At 34.8% G+C, this 12,227-nt stretch overlaps 1 protein-coding gene across 5 annotated transcripts in view; it reads left to right on the forward strand.

Annotated features, from left to right (window-relative positions):
- The window catches only part of RPS6KA3 (ribosomal protein S6 kinase A3), a 75,102-nt gene extending 62,875 nt beyond the window's left edge, over positions 1-12,227 (forward strand). For all 5 annotated transcript variants that reach the window (XM_080612870.1, XM_080612871.1, XM_080612872.1 and 2 more), the window contains 6 exons: positions 1,361-1,519; positions 3,365-3,526; positions 3,721-3,797; positions 4,842-4,959; positions 6,813-6,953; positions 8,180-12,227. In XM_080612870.1, coding sequence (XP_080468996.1) covers positions 1,361-1,519; positions 3,365-3,526; positions 3,721-3,797; positions 4,842-4,959; positions 6,813-6,953; positions 8,180-8,302 — 780 coding nt within the window. In that variant the 3' untranslated portion in view covers positions 8,303-12,227. The remainder of the gene's footprint in view (positions 1-1,360; positions 1,520-3,364; positions 3,527-3,720; positions 3,798-4,841; positions 4,960-6,812; positions 6,954-8,179) is intronic.

The following is a 12,227-nucleotide window of genomic DNA, read 5'->3' on the forward strand; positions in this document are numbered from 1 at the left end:
ATTGCTAATACCATTAGAGAAATCAGAGCAAAGGGAGTGGTTAGTTTGAGGTGCATTTGGGTTTTGTTTGGAGTTTGTAGGTTTTTGGGGATGGTTGGTGTTTGTTTTTTGGCAGGCAGGTAGGACCAGCAAGGGGTGGCAGATAAAATTGCAACCAAATGCATCATAAGCCTATAGAATTGTAAAGCCTACAGAATTATTTCTTTAGTGCTCTTCCTCTTTTTTATTTGGTAAGAAAATAAATCCTTCTAAGCTTAGAACTTCCCAGGTAGTTTAAGACATGGAAATTGGGATGAAACTCTTTTTTTTTTTTTTCCTTTTTTTTTTTTTTTTTTTTTTTTTGTGTGTGTGTGTGTGTGTGTGTGTGTAATTTAGCTGATATCCCTATTTTTATTTTACTACAACTTGGATAATTGTTTCTACTTAAACTAACTAGTTTTTATTTCACATGTATTATTCAAGAGAACAATTGCAACATCATCATAAAAAATAGGCTGAAATAATAATAGGGAACACAGTCTGTAAAAGGTTTCACTAAAGCAGGAACATACTTTCTGGATTAAGTTAAAACCCCAAGAAAGCGCAACTGAAATGAAGTGCTTAGGTGTACCTTAAAACATATTTTGGTATAGTTCAGTCTGTAGTGCCCCCTGGTGGCAATATAAATAATTCTCAATTACTGTTTCCCTGGAATATAAAAGCCAAGCAATTTAAGCCATTTTCCATAACTAAAAGGACTAAAATATACGTATTTTATTAATTTTAGACTTTGCTATATGCTTTATGTTCAGAGTAATGTATAAGTTGTAGGCTTTTTTCATAGCAACTTTGTATACATTAACTTCAGTGTGCATAGAGGCTGTTTGAGGTGAACTTAGTATTTTTGGGTTTGGGTTCTTGGGTTTGTTTTTTGGTTTGGTTTTTTTTTTTTTCTTGTCTGACTTTTCAGTTGAATGATCTCTGATCATATTTTTAATTTGTGCAATAATTGCGCCTAGAATTAGCTTTGGTTTTTCCTTAATTAAACTAGTTTCCATTTATTACTACTTTTTAGTTTCTCCCATGTCTAGTTCAGTTTGTCTCAGTAAAACTGTAGGGAAATCTGCATGTTATTAATCTGGAGGTTTTATTTCTTTAAATATTTACAAGCCAGTATTTTTGTTACTTCCTTACTGTGCTACCTTTTTGTAGAAGGTTGTGTGTACATTTCTGAAGATGAGCAATGTTTGGAAAGCAGGGGAGTGAGAAATATAATTAAAGAAAACAGCTTGTGGATGCACCTGCACTATCTCTGTGCATTCCATAGGAAGATAGCAGAGAATAAATATTTTGAAGTTTAATTGTTATGTACTTTTTGCAGGTGTATGATGATGGAAAATATGTATATGTAGTAACAGAACTTATGAAAGGAGGAGAACTGCTGGATAAAATTCTTAGGCAAAAATTTTTCTCAGAACGAGAAGCTAGTGCTGTTCTCTTCACAATAACAAAAACAGTTGAATATCTCCATGCACAAGGGGTAAGTTCTCATCTTGGAAACAGTGCTTAGAGGTGTTAATACTCTTTTCAGAAGAATAAACTCATACCTTGATATGTTTTTCTGTATGGTAATTAAGTAATTTTTTGTAAGTAATTACACTGTAGCAGGAATTTGTGTTGAAATCAAAACATTCCCCATCATGTGAAGATCTCCAGATAATGGAGATGATGCAGCTCTTTCTGCGTCTGAATTTGATCAAGACTCTACAACTCAACAACTCAAGCAGACTGGTTCTAGAAACAGTCTGCCAGATCCCCAGCTCTGCTGTTTCCATTGCCTACCCTACCTCTTCCATTGTACCCTTTTTAGGATCTATTAAAAAAAAAAAAATTAAAACCACCAACAAGAATAAAACTGGTTTTTTTCTTCTGCCTCTTGGAGCAGTAAAGGATTTCATTTATTTTAATTTATTTCATTTATTACTTAGAGAAAAAGAATTCTGATCTATCTAAATGCCAAAAAAAAAAAAAATGAGGGCTATCAGGAGCCAATTCTGTCATACACTGACATCTCAAGTCAGGATGTTTCCCTTAACATCTACCCAATGCAAATTCTTTAATATCATTTGTATGTTTCAGTTTATAAGGTGCTTATTTCCATAATTTTAAGTATTTGTTTTGTTAAATCTGAGAATTGCAAAGTATTTGCATGCTGAAAAAGCCTTTACTGAAGACACTTAGTATATTAAATGGCCTTACAGTCTGCAGACCCTCTGCAGTCTTTTACTTCTTGGTCTTGGACTGCTTACTTTCTGAAAAAGTGCATAGAGCTTCTGATTCTGCACATCGTTCACTGGAGTTTTGGGTTATCTTCTTGTTCTAATGTGATTACCTTCTTGAAATATTTCACCACTATCTTTTGCATTCAAATGTAACCCTGCAAAAGCTGTAGTTTAATATTAATCAAATACATAGGTCAATCAGGAAGGTAAAGGCCTTCACAGCAGGTCTGTTTAAATATTTAAAAGAAGACATTTAGATCAGCTCTACTGTCTACACTATATACCCCTTTCTTTCCAGATAGCAAAGACTACAGAGGCTTTAGGCTAATTTGTCTTGTGAAGAAAATGTAACAGGTCATCTGATTTCAAAGACTGTCCTTGTGAATTCCAGGTTTTATGAAGGCTTGCTATAACACAGCTTCAAATAAGATCCGATTAATCCTGCCAGACCTTTGGCAGCTTCTACAGTTTTTGTCAAGCATTTTACGTCTTAATCCTCTACAAAATAGCCACTTGGGAACCACTATGGGGTTTTCTTGACATGCCAGTTCCTTAGGAAAAAACCTTTTTGCTATTTTGTTATTTTTTTGGCAGAACTACATTAAAATTCATTCTTAATTAGGCATTAAGTGTTTGCAGTGAGATTAATTCAGATTATCTCAATGAAGAGAATGGAATACAGAGGGTTACTCCAACATAACTAGCGTGTGGTTATGTAGCACAGTGGCGCATGAGCAGCTACAGACATCCATGACTCCAAAAGATACTACTAGTCAAAGGTTCTGATTTAAAGAACCTTGTAGGTATGCATGTTAAAGTAAGAAATATATATATTCACCCACTAGAACTAGACATTTGGAATCATATGTACAAATAAATTAGGGAAGAGTGGGATGTCTGCGTGGGGCTTTATAATTAGAGTTTCCAAGTTATAACTGTAGTACTCTAGACACCAAAGAGCATCAGAATACTGTAGCTGATATTAGAAGCTGAAAATCTGGAAAGTGATTGCTGATGGGAGATTTGAAATTAGGTAGCAGAATTGAGAATTATAAAACCTTTCATATGGTTATTGTATTTAGTGGTTTGTTTTATTTTTTTAGGTTGTTCATAGAGACCTCAAGCCTAGCAATATTCTTTATGTCGATGAATCTGGTAATCCAGAATCAATTCGAATTTGTGATTTTGGCTTTGCAAAACAACTGCGAGCAGAAAATGGTCTTCTGATGACTCCATGTTACACAGCAAATTTTGTCGCACCAGAGGTAAATACCAGGATAGCTTATATGCCTTGATTTATTTTGATGGTGTTTTTTTGCTACTTAGATATTTGCTTCATTCTTGTGTAACAGTGAAATCACTTTGTAAATATTGACAATTTGTAATATCACTATTTGTGGCATAATCAAAGCATTTCTAAGCATTTTTAACTTCAGAAAAAAATATTTGTCTCCCTCAGGTTTTAAAGAGGCAAGGTTATGATGCTGCATGTGACATATGGAGCCTTGGAGTTCTACTTTATACCATGCTGACTGGGTAAGGGTGATTTTAGTTTACTTTGCTGTAGAAGAGCAAAGCAGTATAAACAAAAAGAATAATAAATGTAGGCACACTGTTGAGGATGTTTCTATCAAGGTACTGATTAATCTCAGCTTTGGCTTCAGTACGGGTAGCATATGCTTTGTCTCTAGTAGAAGCCAAGTTTGCAGGGGCTGATGTGAAAAATTCCTGGCTTCTTATATCTCATCTATTTTAGGGGTTTAATTTCTGCTTTATGGTGATTTAGGAGTAAGAACTGATTGCTTCATATGAAAGTTAGCTGATTAAGCAGCATATATGTTGAAATATATGTTGCAAATATAATTGCAATGCATGGAAGCATGATTGCATGCAAAATTCAGCCACTGGATAGTTTGAACTGAGGCACTTAAGATACAATAAGCGCAGCAAGTGCATTTATATATGCAACAGAAATTAATTGTATAAAATATGATGAATAATAAATTCAAGTATAGTTCCACAAGTTCGAAAGATAGTGGCTATTGCACCTGCCAATTAGATTATCTTTTTATGATGGATTATTCAGATTGCCACTTTGGTTGAGAGTTAATATCATCATTTTTTAGTTGTTGGTATTCTGGCAGTGGCAGCAGCAGCAAAAATGCTTATAGTAGAGCAAGGAAAATTGCTGCACCTTCCTCTAGTATCAAACCAGTATTTATTCTTTTTCAGCCTCTTCATAGTGTCTTCATTTTTAATTTTATAACAGCTTGTTTTATTACTTCACTGAAATGGGAAGGCTTAAAGAATACTTTCTGTAATTCAGGAACTACCGGTACTTGGACTGCTATAAGAAAAAAATCTGGTTTTCATACCAGATATAGAGGGAATGCATGCAGTAAGAACAGATCTGTAGTCAGTACTATGCGTTTTCATATGTTAAGAATAATTTTTTTACAGCTATTTGACTATGTTTGGACTATATTTATGTTGAACTCACCGAATATTGTGATCATTTATAACAACTATAGAGGTCCGGGTTATGGAAGTTGTTAACATCGAAATTGTTTGTTTAAATAGCTACACTCCTTTTGCAAATGGTCCTGATGATACCCCAGAGGAGATTTTGGCCCGAATAGGTAGTGGAAAGTTCTCTCTCAGTGGTGGTTATTGGAATACAGTTTCAGAAACAGCTAAGGCAAGTATATTTGCTTTGTCCTTTGTGGAATGAGAAATGGGTTGGAGTGTAACATGTTGCTTATAATGTATATGTTGTATCACTTATGATTGGGTAAAAATACTGATACTAGGAGTTTTTTGTTTGCTATTTATGGTCCTTTCACATTTCAACAGTCCCTTGCATGTAGGAATTAAAACAGGTGTGCCTTATACAATAGCAATTAACAACTGTCCTTAGAAATATAGTGTATTTTATCAGCATTTGCACAATCACCCATGATGAGAAATGCTGTAATTAAAACTCAAGTGGAAGCATGACATTCAAAAATTATATCTAAATCAGGATAATGAAAAAATTATTATAATCACCATGTGCTCCACTGATTCAGGCTAGAAAAGTAAATAGTTTTTCACATTTTTCTGTTGGGTCAGTTCTTCACAGTTATCCAGAACAGTTTATCTCATACTCTTTCATTAGGATTTGAGCAGCTTATTCTTTTAAGTAAGAACTTTCAGTCCTTAAGGACATCATATCTACTTAAAAACAAAATAAAAAAAAATAAAAAAAAAAAAATTAAAACCAGCCAATGAAGTATTGTATTTTCTTTCTATTGCATTTGTATGAAGTAAAAATTTTAAACAACTTTTTTGAGAGGGGAGGAGTACATTTTTTACATCAAATGGACTCTAAACTGAAGTGTGCAATATCCTTTATTCCCCTTTTGTGAAGGGGCAGTAAAGTCCTAAAGTTCTTACAAAATTGTTTACATATGTTGTGCTCTTTCTAGCTACTTGATTTGTGATGTGCTTTCTAATGTTCTCTTCACACAATTCAATCATTTTCCCACAAATCATGTAATTCATTTGATTGGGCAAATCAACCTGTTAGAATAACATGTCTACACTAATCTGTAGCATCACCTTTTTGTTCCTTCAGGGCCATTCTATTCAGTTGTACTTGGGAGTCTAGAATGAACCAAAAACTTACCAGCTATGGAAAAAAAACCACCTTAGATTCCTTTTTAATAATATTTTTTATGTTCAGATTCTTTTTTGAATTACAAAAGCATTTTATATGAAAAAGTCCAGTATTGCTAATGTAACTGAAATTAACTTAGATCCAGATTTAGTCAACTGTGTTTCTGTACAACTAATTACTTAACGTAGAAATATTATTTATGCTTTACCCTTACTGACTGATATCTAAAGACAGCTATAAAATATTATGCTGCTGTATAAATTTGTTTTCAACTTCTTACTACCATAATTTCGAAAGGGTAAAATAGAAGTTCAAAAGGTGGTAGAAAATGATGTACCAAAACAACAGTGTGTATCTCATCAGATGTTGAGAGCCATTTGCATGTAAAGAAAGTAAATAGAACATGGTGTTTCCTCTCAGCAGAGCTGAGTGACATGACAGACAAACAAGACCTTACATATATGGCCAGCAGGAATACTAAAATTCAACCTTCAACTTTCACAGGTTGAAAGCTTACTACACACTGGGAAGTCATGCAAAGGAAAGGATCGTTGTTATTTTCTTAACTGTTCTTTTTCCCATATTGATTCCCCACATACCTGTTGCTTGTTATTGTTAAAAATAAAATACTGGTATAGCCCAATGTGCGTATTTTGATGTTTGCGTATTTTGCCTTACTTAATTGGATACTTTTTTGTGTGTTACCGTACACCTGTTAAGTCATGTAAGTAAAAGAGAAAATGTTAACATTGCCAGGCAGCTTTTCAGCATTTCAAACTGACATTATGAATGTGTTTTTTATAGCAGTGAAATCTTTGGTTTTGAACTATGACTTGGTTTACAGATTAAGTTTTACTATTGCTTGCATTGACTCTTTGTATATCATTTGACAGGACCTTGTTTCAAAAATGCTTCATGTTGACCCACATCAAAGATTAACTGCAGCCCAAGTTCTTAGTCACCCCTGGATAGTTCACTGTGACCAGTTGCCTCAATACCAGCTGAACAGGCAGGATGCTCCCCATTTAGTGAAGGTAAGTATGTATTTGTTCAGCTTGCTGTCTAGCCACGGTAAGTGTAAACAAAAGGGTTAAAAAGAAAAAAAGGTTATGGTAGCATGTGTTTTTTCTAAATACTATTTAAAAGTTATGACTTGGAGTTGCAATAAGCCATAAAGTGAACTTGTAATATCTAATAGGATTTCATAAGAACCCACTCGGGGTGGGGGGAGGGAGGGGGAATCCAACCAAAAACCAAGTAATACATTTGAAAGACTTTAATTTTCTTAGGTTTGAAATTTATTGGACTTACACTGGGAGGCTTACTTGCCTTAAGAACCAGCACAGAAGAAACTGTTCTTCTGGTAGTGAAAATGTTGTCAGATGACAATAGGGGAGCTGAAATACAGTTTGACTGATTTTACAGTTTCAGAGGAGGTTAATTGTCAATGGCTAAAAGAAAATACTTCATGATCACAGTATAAGCTAAAAAGAAGTCAAAAAGGCAGAGTTAATTAATATGGTATTGTACTGCTCTGCACTCTGTCTGAAACACAGTCTGGTTTTGACCCTGATAAACCTTTTTGACTTAGAACAAGCAGAAAGAAATAAAAAATAATTGAATTCTATTTCTCTATATTCCACCCTGCCTTCAGTCCTATATCCAAGAATCTGTTGTGCAACATAAAAGGGATCTGAAGAATATAATTAACACTCTGAGTCAGCTATTAGAAATTTCTAGCATCCAGAAACACAAGTGGAAGGTCGGAAGTTCAGATCCCACAGGTTACAACTTCCTAGCTTTTTTTTTTTTTTTTTTTTGTATATCTTCATGTGCTGAATGATGTGGGTGATTTTTTTTTAAATATTGTGTTGAAAATGGAAATGATTATGTAAGTGAAAATGGAAATTATTATGTAAGTGATAAGCAGAGACAGCATCTACTGGTGGGATTTCATCCCCCAACTATCTCACAAAGCATAGAGACAGAACTTAATTTAGCAATTTATACCTTCTGGGTTTGACTTTTTAAGCAAGGTAAAATTGCTTTAGATTGATGTGAAAACTATTTACTACCCTAACAAACACTCACTCCTAACACTGCTGGTATTTGAGTATTGCGGTGGTATGTTTGTGTTGTAGATGAAGGTAGACTGGAAGTTAAAACTCGTTCAGAAACTCTGGCAGTTAGCACTGTGATCTCTAGTGTGTGCATCAGTCACGACATACTCTTCTTGGGTTTTTCCCCCTCTGCCCCACAGGGTGCAATGGCAGCAACATACTCTGCTTTGAATCGCAATCAGTCACCAGTTTTGGAGCCAGTTGGCCGTTCTACTCTTGCTCAGAGGAGAGGTATAAAAAAAATTACCTCAACAGCCCTGTGAAGTGACCTCAAACAGATACTTGGTACCATGGCATAAGATGATAGCACAAATCATGGCGACAGGTAGCACATATCTGACAGATACCTGCAAGCACACTCTGTCCCAGCTGGTACCTATAATGCTGCTGCTCCTGCTGCTGCTATTGCTTTCATCTACTCTCGCTTTAAACTGTTGACAGCAAGTTACTGATCTTACTGGAGCTTCAAATGGAGTGACAAGTGGAAACACAATGAAAATTATCATGTTCACGATTGAATAAACCAGAAGAATTATGAATGCCACCTCTGTCAAAAATACACTGAATAAAGCACTCTGCACCACATAGCATTATTTTTATAAGGAATATTTTTTGTCCCCTAAAATATTCTTTGTTACAGGTAGAGATGGACAGTTTATGTTAAGCACTTAGCTTAAACAATCTCTTTATATTAGCACTATATACTTCGTGCCATCCAACATTTTGTATGTTTTTGTAAACAGTTCACAAGCAGTACGTTTCTGTGCTGTTTTCTTTAATGTATACATGCCTTGTTTTACTTAGATATTACTAATCATTTTGACAATTAAGTCTGATTAAACGGTTCAGCTGGATTAATCAGTATTGTTGGACAGCTCTAAAAGAAGCCTGACTGTTAAACAGCTATTGAATGTAATACTATGAATACGTATTTCTCCATGTCTATGTCTTTTCTACATTTCCATGTTTTTGACACTGCATGTCATGTTATAAAAATCAGGATGCTGTTTATAGTATTCAAAACTTAAACAGTGAATCTTTCTCCATACTATATATACAATAGGTAATATAACCCAGAGAAAAGATAACTCTGTCTTTTGTTCCCCCTCCTCTCCCTTTTATTCTCTCCGATCTAATCTCTGGACTCAGGAATCATAGCTAAATCCTTTCTGATAGAGGACATTTCTATATTGTTTATTTCTTATAATCCATTGTTAATATTTTATCTCTATCCTGTGACTTTTGTTTAAGCTGCAAAGGATTTGTTCAGTGAATGTTGGCATTATAGAAGAAAGGCTACATTGAAGATAAAGCAAAACATATTGTCTGCTAATAAGCAGAAGCCTGCAAAAAGCAGGTTTAAACTGCATTCGCTGCAGTTGCAAAACTGATGGATCTGATGTTCTGTCAGTTATTTTCTGATAATTGACATCCAAAGCAAAATGAGAAGAGAGTCATCCAGATCAGTCAGGGGTTAGAAAAGGGTCATTGTAATGTATCATGAAAATAGAATTGTCCCAGTAAGATAAGACAAAACTGTTCAGAGTGAGTGCTTCGCTTTTCCCCAGGTGGAAGCAAGTTTGTAATGAGCGTGAAAGACTAATTTTCAGTACTAATATAAACTTCTAATACTCTTGGCCTCTTGGCATCTTAAGTAATTAAAGGTGTTTTTTGACAGCTAGTCTTGAAAAATCAAATTACCCACATGAGAACATGCGCTGGAATGTGTTTGGATTCAGTCAGTGGCCCACTCCCCCAAAATGATACGCTGCATCAACTCGTTCCAGATATGAAAATGGCTATTGGGAATTCCAGCTTTAATAAATAATGGATCTGGATGAACAGCTCAGTGAATAACACAATTTAAAAACTGAAAGGTGCAATTTTGTGTTTTGCATAAGAAGGCATTTTCTTGATTTAGGGATATTAAATTTTTTTATGGTGATTAATTTGCTAGTTTCCCTGAAATCATCAGAGGTTTACTGAAAGGGAGAATCACCTTTATGGTATCACAGATTTGATCTAAATGAATGCAAGAGTGTTCCTTCTGTTATAGGTTTTTCTGAGTTCCTTGGGGAAGGGATCCCATGTCTATTGCCCTTAAGAATTTGTTAAATGTTTAATCAATTGTGTAAAGAATTGCATTTATGAACAAGGATTCTTAAATTTCTATACATCTTAGAAAACTGAACATACAGCTCTTCCAAGCAATTAGCATTTTTCCCTTACTTGGTGCTCTAGCGCTGAAGTTCCCTTGAGTTGTAGAGATGCATCTACCCTTCCTTCAAGAAACATCTTTCGCTAAAGGCAAAAAAAGGCCATTTGGGTTTTTTTTGTTTGACACTGGCTGCAGCTCCAGAGGAATTTAATAAAACTTTTTCTTTCAGAAAATGTATTTTCAGCTCTGTGAGCGATCAGTAAGTCAGGCTTCTCAAAACCTAGAAACCATACCTTCTGGAGTGGCTTTTAAATGTGTTAATCTAAAGATTGTGGTATCTAGTCAACAAAAGAGATTTAAAACTGAGGCTGTTGAAATGAAGGGATAGCAGTAATCGCTAGTGTCAATAATAGCATTTCAGTTCAGAAAGGAATTTCTCCTGTGTTCTCGGTGTGTATATATAGCTGCCTGGCAAAGAACAGACCAAAAGGAGGAAGTGCTTTACTGTTGGCAATATCCATGTTACAGTAATATGAAAGTACTTTCATGAGTTTTATTTTAGCCATATTTTGTGGCCCTTGAGCTCACTGGTCATTAGCCAGATAGTGAAGCAGAGTTAACTCCTACGTCTTACATATCTACATTCTCAAGTGAGCTGTTAATTTAGACTTTACAGATGTTGCTACTGTGTTGTGTGTAAAGCAACATAGAGTGATCATTTTAAATGCTAATAAAACAGGGCAGTTTAGCACATGCTAAATCAATGTGTTGAAGTCTAGATCCACTACAGTTTGAAGTTACTTTCTAAACCAAGATATAAATGGCCCATGAATGCAAAAGGTATGTTTTACAAGCCAGAATTACATGGTAATTTTGTGTACCTTACCACCTGCTTTGGATCCATGCTCACAACTTCACGTTTATTGTTATCATTTTGTAGCCACAGTTGTTAGAAGATACAAAGAAATCCACATAGTGCTGCTTTAGATCCCAGCACCTTTCTATTAGAATATGAGTATGTATGACACACTGCGTAACTTCATTGCTGGGCTGCTGCTTGGTCTGCAAAGCATAGCAAGTAACTCTAGGATACAAGAGTCATGGAGAATAAAAAAGGAGAACTGCAGATACAGGTGAATTTTCTGTATATAGATCATGGTTTGTTTAATGTGAAATTACCACTTAACTGTATTTGAGAGCATGAGAGAACAGAGGGAAGAGTATAGTTGCAATACCCAATAAATGCCATCTATATCCAGTAAGGGCAAAGTTCTTTATTCATAATCACTATAACATTGAATGAAACTTCTAAGGAGTTTTTCAAGAGAATATTTAAAACTTTTTTCTAAAGAGGCAAGGGCGTAAGAAAATAGATTTACGTGTCTGGGACATTTTTGTGTGTGTGTTGCTTTTGTAAATGTGGTGTACCAACTAAAGCTGTGCTTTTCTATTATTGGAAGGAAAGGATTCAAAGTATGCTGGCCCTTAGTAAGTGGCAATGGTTAATAGATGAATTTTCACTTATGAAAATGATGTAAATGATTAGCTTTATCTTGATACTCTTGACCTAATCAAAGGGAAGGTGTACTTATGGGGGATGTAATTATTTTGCAACCTAGTTGGGGGGGGTCTACTTAAAATGTTTTTAAGAAATGACAAAATCACAGATAAAATATTTTTCTACAATTCTATACAATCATTCTTTATACTAGTTTTCTCAGCATGGCATGTGAGTCTGAGGTACTGTTCCAGGACCTTGTTCAAGACTATTACAACAGCATCTCTTAGATGCTTGGCACTGCTGTCATAGAACTGAAATGCTAGTGAAAGAAAAAAAAATTGTACTGAATACTTTAAATGATTGTTTTGTTCAGAGTCTGATCTAGGAAATGTTCCAATCATGCTATTAATGTGTAATTAGAACTGTTCCAGATGTAACTATGAACAGTTCTGGAAAGGTATCATTGCTTATATTCCTGTCTAATGGCAGGTTTTGTAGTCTTCAAAAGAAATTGAAATTTCTACTATGA

This window comes from Psittacula echo (assembly GCF_963264785.1).
Source record: "Psittacula echo genome assembly, chromosome: 3".
NCBI classification, from domain to species: Eukaryota; Metazoa; Chordata; class Aves; order Psittaciformes; family Psittacidae; genus Psittacula; species Psittacula echo.